This window comes from Carlito syrichta, unplaced genomic scaffold (assembly GCF_000164805.1).
Source record: "Carlito syrichta isolate Samal-C Ts95f unplaced genomic scaffold, Tarsius_syrichta-2.0.1 Scaffold306872, whole genome shotgun sequence".
Lineage (NCBI taxonomy): Eukaryota > Metazoa > Chordata > Mammalia > Primates > Tarsiidae > Carlito > Carlito syrichta.
This window is the reverse complement of record NW_007250968.1, coordinates 57721-68780: the sequence shown is the minus strand read 5'-3', so window position 1 is coordinate 68780 and position 11060 is coordinate 57721. Positions and strand designations below refer to the sequence as shown.

General features: G+C 49.6%; 1 protein-coding gene across 1 annotated transcript in view; it reads left to right on the top strand.

Annotated features, from left to right (window-relative positions):
- The window catches only part of LOC103265835 (serine/threonine-protein kinase 10), a gene marked incomplete at its 3' end in the record, with an annotated part of 113034 nt that overhangs the window by 51432 nt on the left and 50542 nt on the right, over positions 1-11060 (top strand). Inside the window, exon 7 of the mRNA XM_021715229.1 lies at positions 1104-1253. Coding sequence (XP_021570904.1) covers positions 1104-1253 — 150 coding nt within the window. The remainder of the gene's footprint in view (positions 1-1103; positions 1254-11060) is intronic.

Sequence of the window (11060 nt, the reverse complement as noted above, 5' to 3'; positions counted from 1 at the left end):
CTCCCGGCCACTGCAGCCTCGCCTGCTGGGCTCCGGCGATCCTTCCACCTCAGCCTTCCGAGTAGCCAGAATTACAGGCATGAGCTACCATGCCTAGCTGATTTTTTTATTTTATTATAGAGATGAGGTCTCACCAAGTTACCCAGGCGGGTCTCGAACCCGCGGGCTCAGGCAATCCACTCACCTCAGCCTCCCAAAGGTGCTGGATTACAGGCTGAGCCACCGAGCCCGGCCATGCTGAGATCTTAACACGCTTTATGGATGTAGCCCCCCTACTCTAATTATAATCATCCCATTTTACAGACAGGGAGATGAAGGCCCAGAAGAGCTGGAGCAGAAACCGCACCGCTAGTGAGAGGCAGCACCTGGGCGCAGGATCAGTCTGTGTGCTCCCAGAGCCCATGCAGGCTCTGAGCCTGGCCCCTATGGGGACACGGAGGTTAAGGTTGAGGCCACAGGGAGAGGGAGCTGTTTGCAGACCCCAGAGGGAGGATCCTTGGTCTAGGAGCCCTTCCCTGGGTCTGGCTTCCAGGGAAGTTGCAGTTGTTGCCTGCAGCTCTGGCTGGTGTCTGTGGGAGACCTGGGGGACCTGGCAGGGACAGTTGAGCCTTGTGGATTCCTGGCCAGGTAACTCTGGGCCTGTTTTAGCCAGAGGAGGCCTCAGAGCAGGGCCCTGTATGACCTGCCTCAGGCCTCCACAGGTTACTCCACGTTTCCATGTTGCCCTCTGCTTTCCTGCACCAAGCTTATAAGCACCACCTGGTGTCTGCTGATGCCACGGATCTCTACAATTCATGTTTATGGACCCGAGCTCTGAATCCAGAGTCTCCAGTTTGAATCTCAGATCTGTGTGACTTCCACGTCCATGACCTTGAGCAAGTGACTTTGCCTCCCTAAGCCTCAGTTTCCTCATCTGTAAAATGGGGACAATAATTATGTCTGTTCTACAGGATTGCTGTGAGGACAAAATGGGTCAGGACATATAAAGTGCTTGGAAGTGAGCCCAGCGCAGTTGTCCATGACATTGGTGGCTTTTGTGTTTCTTGCTCGCAGCTGCCTGTGTGAGTGCTGGCTGGTTGACCGCAGCTCTTTTCTGTTTCCAGAGCTAGACAGAGGCCTCACGGAGCCACAGATTCAGGTCGTTTGCCGCCAGATGCTGGAAGCGCTCAACTTCCTGCATGGCAAGAAGATCATCCACCGAGATCTGAAAGCCGGCAACGTGCTGATGACCCTGGAGGGAGACATCAGGCTGGGTAAGGGTCCAGGGCAGGGCAGCCTGGGGTGTTGGCCTGGCCTTCAGGCGGGTGGGATCCTGGACCTGGTGGGGGTGTGCAGTCCTAATCCCATGGCCTCCCAGGATGTTGACGGTTCCTCCCCTCCTGCTGTTACTTCTTCTAATCCAGAGGATTCCGAGTGCAATTCATCCTCCCCCAAGGATAGCCCTAGACTCCTGTCATGTTTGCTTCTGCATTGTTGAATAATGTGCCTATAATGCATTTTTAAAATAATGACTTTATTGTTTGCTTTAAAAATATGTGTTTTTTTTGTTGGGATCTCACTCTGTTACCCAGGCTGGAGTTTAGTGGCACAATCACGGCTCAGTGCAGCCTTTACATCCTGGACTCAAGCTATCCTTCCGCCTCAGCCTCCCGAATAACTGGGGCTGCAGCCACATATCACCACACCTGGGTAATTTTTTGATTTTTTGTTTTTGAGTAGGAGTCTCACTCGTTTCCCAGGCTGGTGTGCAATGGCACACTCACAGCCACTACAGCCTTGACCTGCTGGGCTCAGGTGATCCTTTCATCTCAGCCTTCCAAGTAGCTAGAACTACAGGTGTATTTCACCACACCTGGCTAATTTTTTGATTTATTGTAGAGATGAGCTCTCACTAAGTTGCCCAGGCTGGTCTTGAACCTGTGGGCTGAGGCAATCCTCTCACTTCTGCCTCTCAAAGTGCTGGAATTACAGGTGTGAGCCACCTGCCTGGCAGTTTTCTTTCTTTTTTTTTTTTTTTGGTAGGGACAGGGTCTCACTATGTTGCCCCAGTGAGTCTCGAACTCCTGGACTTAAACAATCCTATTGCCTCGGCCTCTAAAGTGCTGGGATTACAGGCATGAGCCACCATATCTGGCCTAAAATATACATATTTTACAAAATCCACTTGGTCCATGAAAGTTTAAAGGAGAAAGCTAGAAAGGGTCTTCAATCTCATTGTCCAGAAATGTGCAGCATATGTTGTCCCAGGTTGCCATCCAGATCCCTCTGCACATGGCTCTATGAGGGGAGGGATCCTGGTGGCCTGGGGGAGGTGAATTTAGAAAGAGACAATAGTGATAGGGAAGTGGTTCTTTCTTGTCTATGAGTCTGCATTCAACTCTGTTTTCTATCATGTCTTTCTCTGACGGTTAAACAGTTCATTCAGCCTGTAGTCCCAGCTACTCTCGAGGCTGAGGCAGGAGGATCACTTGAACCCAGGAGGCTGAGGCTATAGTGAGCCATGATTGTGTCACTGCACTCCAGTCTGGTGACAGAGTGAGTCCCCATAAACAAAACAAAAACAAATATTTCATTCATTTCCCCCTTCCACTTCCTGACCCTTTTCCTTCCAACACAGAAGCTTCACATTTTATTTTTTCCAGTGGATACCTGGTATTTTTAAGGGGCATGTAAATTATGTCTCTGAGAAAAGGCATCACCGTTGAGCCCTGGGATTGACAGCTGCAGGGCTAGTAAGGAGGGTGGGAGCTGAAAGGGCACTGTGTAGACAAAGGTGTCCCCTGTGGCAGGAGGGTGGCTTTCAGCATCCCCCTGTGAGGGATCCAAGAAAGCGGGTCACAGAGCTTGCAGGAGTCGGGGCTGACCGCCAGGTGCTGAAGCAGGGAGTGTATCAAGGTGGGTAGTCTGTCCCCAGCTTGGCCTGGGGGTTCAGCTGTATCCAAGACGAAGGTTTGGGCTGACTAGTAAGAGATGAAGAGGTATTTGCCAGGTAGACAAAGTCAGGCAAATACCTCTCCAGTAGGAGGGAGATGTGTGGGCAGAGACATAGAGGTAAGAAACAAGGGAATTTGGGAGAGAATGGTAATAAAGAGAACAGCAAGGCCTCCTGCCTATAATCCCAGCACTTTGGGAGGCCAAGGTGAGAGGACTGCCTGAGCCCACAGGTTCAAGACCAGCCTGGGCAACTTGGTGAGACCTCATCTCTATAGTAAATTAAAAAATGAGCTGGGCGTGGTCGCGCGGTCTATAGTTCCAGCTACTTTGAAGACTGAGGCGGAAAGGTCGCCTGAGCCCAGCAGGTCGAGGCTGCCGTGGCCGTGAACATGCCAATGCACTCCAGCCTGGACAATAGAGTGAGATTCCCAACTCAAAAAAAAAAAAAAAGAACAGAAGGCCAGTACAGTAATTCACGCCTGTCATCCCAGCACTTTTGGGGGCCAAGGCAAGAGGATTATTTGAGCCCAGGAGTTTGAGACCAGCCTAGGCAACATAGCAAGACCTCATCTTTTTTTTTGAGTCAGAGCGGTGGGGAAGGCCTGGGAGTCTGGATGTCATCTTTCTGTCTCTTCTTACCTTTCTCTTCTTACTGTCTGACCAAAGCATAGTCAGACACACCTGGTTCAAATCCTGGCTCCACCACTACTCTGCGGTCCGGAGGCATGTATTTAGCCATCCAAACCTCAGTTCTTTCATCTGTACAATAGAACCTCCTACAGGGTGACTGTGACCATTGGGGTGAAGTATACAAAGCGCAGTCACATGGAAGTGGTCACTCGGGGCATATCCCCGTCTGCTACTGGACTGTTTGCTTTTTCCTTGGGTTAAATATTTACTTCTGTCTAGGATTTCAAACTTCCTCTGAGGGTCATTTGACAGTTGCCAAGTAAATAAAGCAGAAGTTGGGGCTCCGGGTGGGTGTGGAGCAATTCTGGGTTCATGAGTGGGAGTCTGGGCAGGGTGGGAAAGGGAGAGAATCTATTATGCTGAGCCAGTTGGATACTAAGCGGGTGTGGACCTTGAAGTCTGAAGACCTGTTTTTGTCCTGGATCTGCCACTCGGCATTAGGTGACCTTGCGCAAGCCACTTAATCTTTTTGAGCCTCTGTTTTCTCAAACTGAGAGTAGAGTAACAGTTCCTACTTCACAAATTTGGTGTGCTGATTTAATGAGACAGTAAGTACAAAGCACCTGTTAGGCGCCCAGTACATCCAAGAGGCCCAGCACATGTTAGGTTTCTTTCCTGGGCTGAGGAATGTCTCAGAACAGCTACGGTTAGATGAGTGTTTCTTCTCCCAATACTTCTCTAAAGATTGGAGGTAAATTTCAGCTTTTGGGGCCTTTCAAGTTCCAGGCAGAGGTCTCAATTGACCTAAAAACCAAAGTGTCCAGAATGGGCTTGGCACATAGTAGGTGCTCAATAACTTCATTAGATAGTCACATCCAGCATTACCGCTGCTACTTTTTTTTTTTTTTTGAGTGAGAGTCTCACTCTGTTGCCCAGGCTAGAGTGCAGTGGCATGCTCACTGTCACCACAGCCTCAGCCTGCTGGGTTCAGGCGATCCTCCCATTTCAGCTTTCCATATAGCTGGAACCACAGACGTGTGCCACCACACCCAGCTAATTTTTTAAAAATTTATTGTGGAGATGAGGTCTCACCATGTTGGCCAGGCTGGTCACAAACCCGTGAGCTTAGGCAATCCTCTCACCTCAGCCTTCCAGAGTGCTGGGATCACAGGCGTGAGCCACCATGCCCAGCTGCCACCGCTTCTTTTTTTTTCATTTGGGATCTCACTCTGTCACCCAGGATGGAGTATGATGGCACACTCACAGCCACTGCAGCCTCAACCTGCTGGGCTCAGGTGATCCTTCCACCTCAGCTTTCCCAGTAGCTGAACTATAGGTGCAAGCTACCATGCCCAACTAATTTTTTGATCTTTTGTAGAGATGAGGTCTCTCCAATTTGCCAGGCTGGTTTCGAACTTGTGGGGAAAAACAGCTTGCAAAATAGTATGTTTAATCTGATTACATTTTTTGAAGTAGCAATTACATACAAATTATATATAATTTTAGAATATTTTTATTTATAAACAAATAACTCTAGGGTTATATACAACAAACTCCTAAGTGTTTACCTCTCTGTCAGGATTACAGACTCTTTTTTTTTTTTTTAAGTCAGTTTCACCGTTATCCAAGCTGTAATGCAGTGGCATGCTCATGGCTACCAGAGCCTTGACCTCCTAGGCTCAGGTGATCCTTCCATCTCAGCCTTCCAAGTTGCTGGAAACATAGGCATGTGCCACCACTCGGCTAATATTTTGATTTATTGTAGAGACGAGGGCTCACCAAATTGCCCAGGCTGGTCTTGAACTCCTGGGCTTGGGCAGTTCTCTCACCTCCACCTTCCAAGGCACCATGCCTGGTCTTGAATTGTGGACTTCTAAATCTGGAAATGTTTGGACTTTTAACAAGCAGCATTGCTTTTTGTTTGTTTTTCAATCAGGTCTTATTCTGTCTGACACGCAGACTGGAGGACAGGGGCATGAACATGGCTCACCATGACTTGTACTCCTGGGTTCAAGTGATTTTCTTTCCTCAGACTCCTGAGTAACTGGCACTGCAGGCATGCACCACCGTGCCTGGTTAATTTTTAAATTTTTTTGTAGAGGCAAGGTCTTGCTATATTGTCAGGCTGGTTTCAAACTCCTGGGCCCAAGCAGTGTGTGAGCCAGGCAACACTGTCTTAATAATCAGAAAAAAATTATATACACATGCACACATATACACACCCATAAATGAGTAGATAGTCTCGTAGACAGTTTGGAACAATAAGACCCATAGAGAGATTTCAAGTCACTCATAATTCTGTCAGAATAAACCACTGCTTACTGTAGCTTCCTTCCAGTCTTTTTTCTGTGTACAGAGAGGTAGGACCAGATGGCGGTAAGGAGCACTGCTGGGTAGGGTAACCTTCTGCAAGTTACTTAATCTCTCTTAATTTCAATGGCCTCATCTGTAAAATGGGGGCAATAGTTTTTGCTACCCTAAAGGGCCACAGATATAAATGATGTATATATGAATACATATGCAGGTGATATGTGCCTGGTAAGTTCTCAGGAAATATTGGTTTTTATAAGATAAATATGCACTTAAAAAAAATGGGGATGGAGTTGGAGTCTCAGTCCATCACCTAGGCTGGAGTGCAGTGGCACACCCACGGCCACCCCAGTGTCAACCTGCTGGGCTCAGGCAGTCCTTCTGCCTCAGCCTTCCAAGCAGCCGTAACTATAGGTGTGTGCTACCACACCCGGCTACTTTTTTGATTTATTGTAGAGACAAGGTCTCACCAAGTTGCCCAGGCTGGTCACGAACCCCTGTACTCAGGCAATCCTCTCGCCTTGGCCTCCCAACGTGCTGGGATTACAGGCGTGAGTCACCACACTCAGCCCAGAAACATCATTTTAATGTTTTCCTTATATTCCATCACATCATCACATGCACAAAACATCATTTACCTGTGAAAGCCTGACTTGTGCTGGGAAGTTTCTCACGTGGTTGATGGTACCTTCTGTACTAAGCAACATGGTAATATCTGTTGGCTCGGGGTCTCAGAATCTCTTTCTGTCATCACAACTTCACGAGGGAGTCTCGGAAGCAGAGTGCCAGGAGTGTGCTGTGTGTCAGGGTTTTGTTGGTCTCTTGGCACCACACCCTTTGCATTGGTCTCGATTGACATTCCTCTCAGCAGAGTGTGAAGGTCTCTTTCTACCACATCCTGGCCTCCCCTGGGTTTTACTTAACAGAGAAGAAACAGAAACCCACATAACCAAAAAAACTTCGCCATGTTTGCATTTTAATTTTCTAAACCATAAAAAACAATTTCTAAAACATTTTGAAGAATAAAAAGTCTACAAAGTAGAGAGCATAAGGTCTCTGTGCACAGCCCCACCAAAATCCCACATCCTGAGAGGTGAAGACTACAAAACCTGATGTGTAACCTTCCAGACCCTTTTGTATGTGTGTGTGGACTATACATACATATGCATCTATCATTCTTTTAAAACACAGTGGAGGCTGGGTGCAGTGGCTCACACCTGTCACCCAACACGTTGGGAGGCTGAGGTGGGAGGCCTCCTTGAGGCTAGGAATTCAAGACCAGCCTGGGTAACATAGTGAGACCTTGTCTCTACAAAAAAAATTAAAATATAAGCTGGGTAGGTGGCACCACCCATAGTCCCAGCTTAATGAGGGCTCCATGCTCTGCATGTAGTGCCAGGGTTATCGTGGTGGGCAGAGTAGGAACTCTCTCCAGCCTGGACAACATAAAAAGACTCTGTCTCTACCAAAAAAAGAAGTGGCCAGGTGCGGTGGCTCATGCCTGTAATCCCAGCACTTTGAGAGGTGGAGGTGAGAAGATTGCCAGAGCCCATGGGTTTGACAACAGCCTGAGTAATTTAGTGAGACCTCATCTCTACAATATATCAAAAAAATTAGCCAGGCATAGTGGTATGCTTGTAGTTTCAGCTACTTGGAAGGCTGCGGTGGCCATGATTGCACCACTGCAATCCAACCTGGGTGACAGTGAGACTTCAACTCAAAAAAAAAAAAAAAAAGAAAAGAAAATTTTAAAAAATTAGCCGGGTGTGGTGGCGTATGCCTGTAGTCCTGATTACTTGGGAGGCTGAGGTGAGAAGATTGCTTGAGCCCAGGAATTCAAGGCTGCATTGAGCTATGATTACTCTACTGCACTCCAACCTGGACAACAGAGACCCTGACTCTAAAAAATAAGATAAAATAAAATAAAATAATCTCTTTCCTTATGAAACTTACAGTCTAGAAAGAGATTTCCAATGTCCCTGTCTGCTCCTTCATCTCTGACTTGTTTGAAACTAGGGAAGTAGAAAGGGGATGTTTTCATCAGAAGAGACTTTGTGGTGAAAACCCCTTCTGAATGATCTGGGGGCGGCCATCAGCTATCAGGGGCCACACGTGCCCCGTGCCCAGGAAAAGCCCCAGATCTTGGGGCTGTAGGTAGGGGCCCCCCACCCTTCCAGCTGGACCCATCTTGTGGGGCTGAACGGGAAGCAGCAGCCACCCAGGGAGGGCCCCAGGCCCCACATGTGTCACTGAGCAAGCCGGTGGTTTCTGCTTTCCTCTCCCTTCTCAGGAAGGCATGGTGGGGACGTGGCCAGCTTCGAGGAGCCTCAGCCTGGGTCCGAGAGGCACTCACTGTACCCGGAAGGTTTCCGGGGATGGAGTGATATGCCAGCCCTTGCTGGTGTTTGCAGGGGAGCCAAGCCCACGTGGGGCCCAGGCTGACCCAGCAGGAAGGTGGGCCTCGCCTCTTTTTCTTACCCTGGAGGCTGGGAGGGGCCCCCCACCAGTCAGTGGCAGAGCAGGGCACTGCCTGCAGCAGCTGCTGCTCCCACCCCAGGAAGTGGCAGGGCCCCCGCCCCTCTCACTGACAGGACTGGCCCCACAGCAGCTGCCAAACAGCACTGACCAGAGCTCAGAGACCAACTTTCCTAACCGCTCCCGGAATGGGTGTCTTTGCTCAGCCTCAGCCTCGCCCCAGCCTAGAAAAGACTGGGCTGGCCACGAGCTATGGAGTGACCACTGTCGTCACCCCCCAGAGCATTTGCCTGGTGGGCCTTGGAGCTTAGAGCTGTGCATTTGTGTTTAATCCTTAGGACAACCTGCATGGTCATTCTGCAGCGTCAGCCCGTTGTGTCACAACTGAGGGTCTGAGGGTCGGTTTCGTGGCTGTCCTGGTCCTGCCTGTCTCCCTCCTTCCCTGCTTCCAGCCTCACCTCTTCCTTTGGCCCTGCCATCCCTCCCAGCTCCCCAGTCCCCGGGCCTCTCCACTTGCTGTTTTCCCTGCCTGAAAGCTCCTTCCCCCAGTCTTTACCTCCTGCCTGTGATAGCTACTACTCACCTGGCTCTCTGCCCTGCCTTGTCTGCCCATTGGGCTTCTTACCTCCAGGAAGTCTGCGGGCTTTGTCACCGGCCTGCTTCCAGCTTGAGAATAACACACCCCATGAGGATGAGCACCTTTTCAGGTTCATCTGCATCTAGGACCGTGCCCGGCAAGGCACAGATGTGCAGTGAATATTTGTTGAAGGAAACCGCCCTTCCTCCTTAGGTGACAGCCCTCTTGAGGCTGGACCCCTGCCGTGCTCTCCTGTCTTCCAACACTGTACACAGCCTTGAGTGGCTGTGGTGTTTGTTTGTTTACTATCTGCTGAATGTGGGCAAAGACCTAGACCGAGGGCAAAGACCTAGTTTGCCTTTGGTCCCCCTGTATTCTCTGCTCCCAACTGGTGTCCAGCTCCTCGTGGTACCTGGTGAGTGCCCTGATGAGAAGGGCAGGCTGGCACCAAGCTGTGCTCCCTGCTGGTTTGAAGTTGTGGGTCCCACGGGAGTCCCTAGGTATAACTCACCACCAGACCAGGCCCAGGCACCCTGGGTGACGGCTCTTGTCCTAACGTGGTGGCTTCTCGGGTTGAGGCCTGCTCACTTCAAGTTGATTATCCTTGTGGCTAGGCATGGTGGCTCATGCTTTGGGAGGCCAAGGCAGGAGGACTGCTTAAGTCCAGGAGTTCAAGACCAGCCTGGGTAACATAGGAAGACCTTGTCCCTACAAAAATTTATCCAGACGGGGAAGTGCATGCCTGTCGTCCCAGCTGCTTGGGAGACTCAGGTGGGAGGATTGCCTGAACTCAGCGGTTCAAGGCTGCAGTGACTTGTGATCACACCACTGCACTCCAGCTGGGTGAGTGAGACCCTTAATAAAAAAATAATAATAATTGTTGGGCATTTCTAGGTCTCTGAAAGTGTTACTTCTTCCTGATTCTGTTTTGTGTGTATGTGTTTGTCAGAGTCTCACTTTGTTGCGTAGGCTGGAGTGCCGTGGCATGTTGCTCACGGCCACTGCAACCTCGACCTGCTGGTTTCAGGCGATCCTTCCACCTCAGCCTTCCAAGTAGCTGGTACAACAGGTGCGAGCCACCAAACTCAGCTAATTTTTTATTTTTTGATTTATTGTAGAGATGAGGTCTCTCCATGTGGCCCAGGCTGGTGTCGAACCGTGGGCTCTGGGAGTCCTCACTCAGCCTCCCAAAGTGCCAGGATTACAGATGTGAGCCACAGCGCCCAGTCTGGTTTTTAATCAAAACCAAACACTGCCCTGGAGACACTTGTCTCTGAGGTGTTGGACTCTTCTCTCAGCAGTGGGTGTGTGAAGGAAGCCTGGCAGTGCTGTGGCATGTTAAAGACATTTTACTCACTTGTTTTTTGTTAGTCTAGAAAGCAATACATGTTTATCATAGCAAAGCAAACAAAAGGGGTGGGGGGAAAGAAATCACAAAATGGAAGCTTTATTTAAGTGATTTCGTATATTTCCTTTAAGTCAGTTCAATGGATATTTTTGCCCTTTTATGCAGAGGACATAATTCTGACCATACAATATATATTTGACTATGCTTCTCTGCTTCTCCTCTGTTCCCCACTTAACCTTACACTGTCCTGTAAAAAATATATTTATTTATTTTGAATCGGAATCTCACTCTGTTGCCAGGCTGAAGTGCAGTGGCATGCTCACGGCCACTGCAGCCTCGACCTGCTGGGCTCAGGTGGTCCTTCCGCTTCAGCCTTTTAAGTAGCTGTAATAGCAGGGTGCCCCACTGTGCCTGGCTAATTTTTTAATTTTTTTTAGAGAGATGAGGTTTTGCTATGTTGCCAAGGCTGGTCTTGATCTCCTGGGCTCAAGCAATCCTCTCGCCTCAGCCTCCCAAAGTGTTGAGATTGCAGATGTGAGCCACTCTGCCTGGCCTCAGTTTAATAACTTCAAGGACCAGGGCCCTTTAGGCTGCGCAGGATACAGATCCGCCAGCGACTGCGAAGCCAAGCAGGGTCGCTGCCGTTCAGCACTTGGATGGGAGACCATGCGCCTGAGTAGCTCCGCCCTGTTCCAGGTTCTCCCTTGCTTTTAGCCAGGCTCCGTGGCTCAGCCTGTAATCCCACGTCTTGGGAGGCTGAGGTGAGTGGATTGCCTGAGCCCGCGG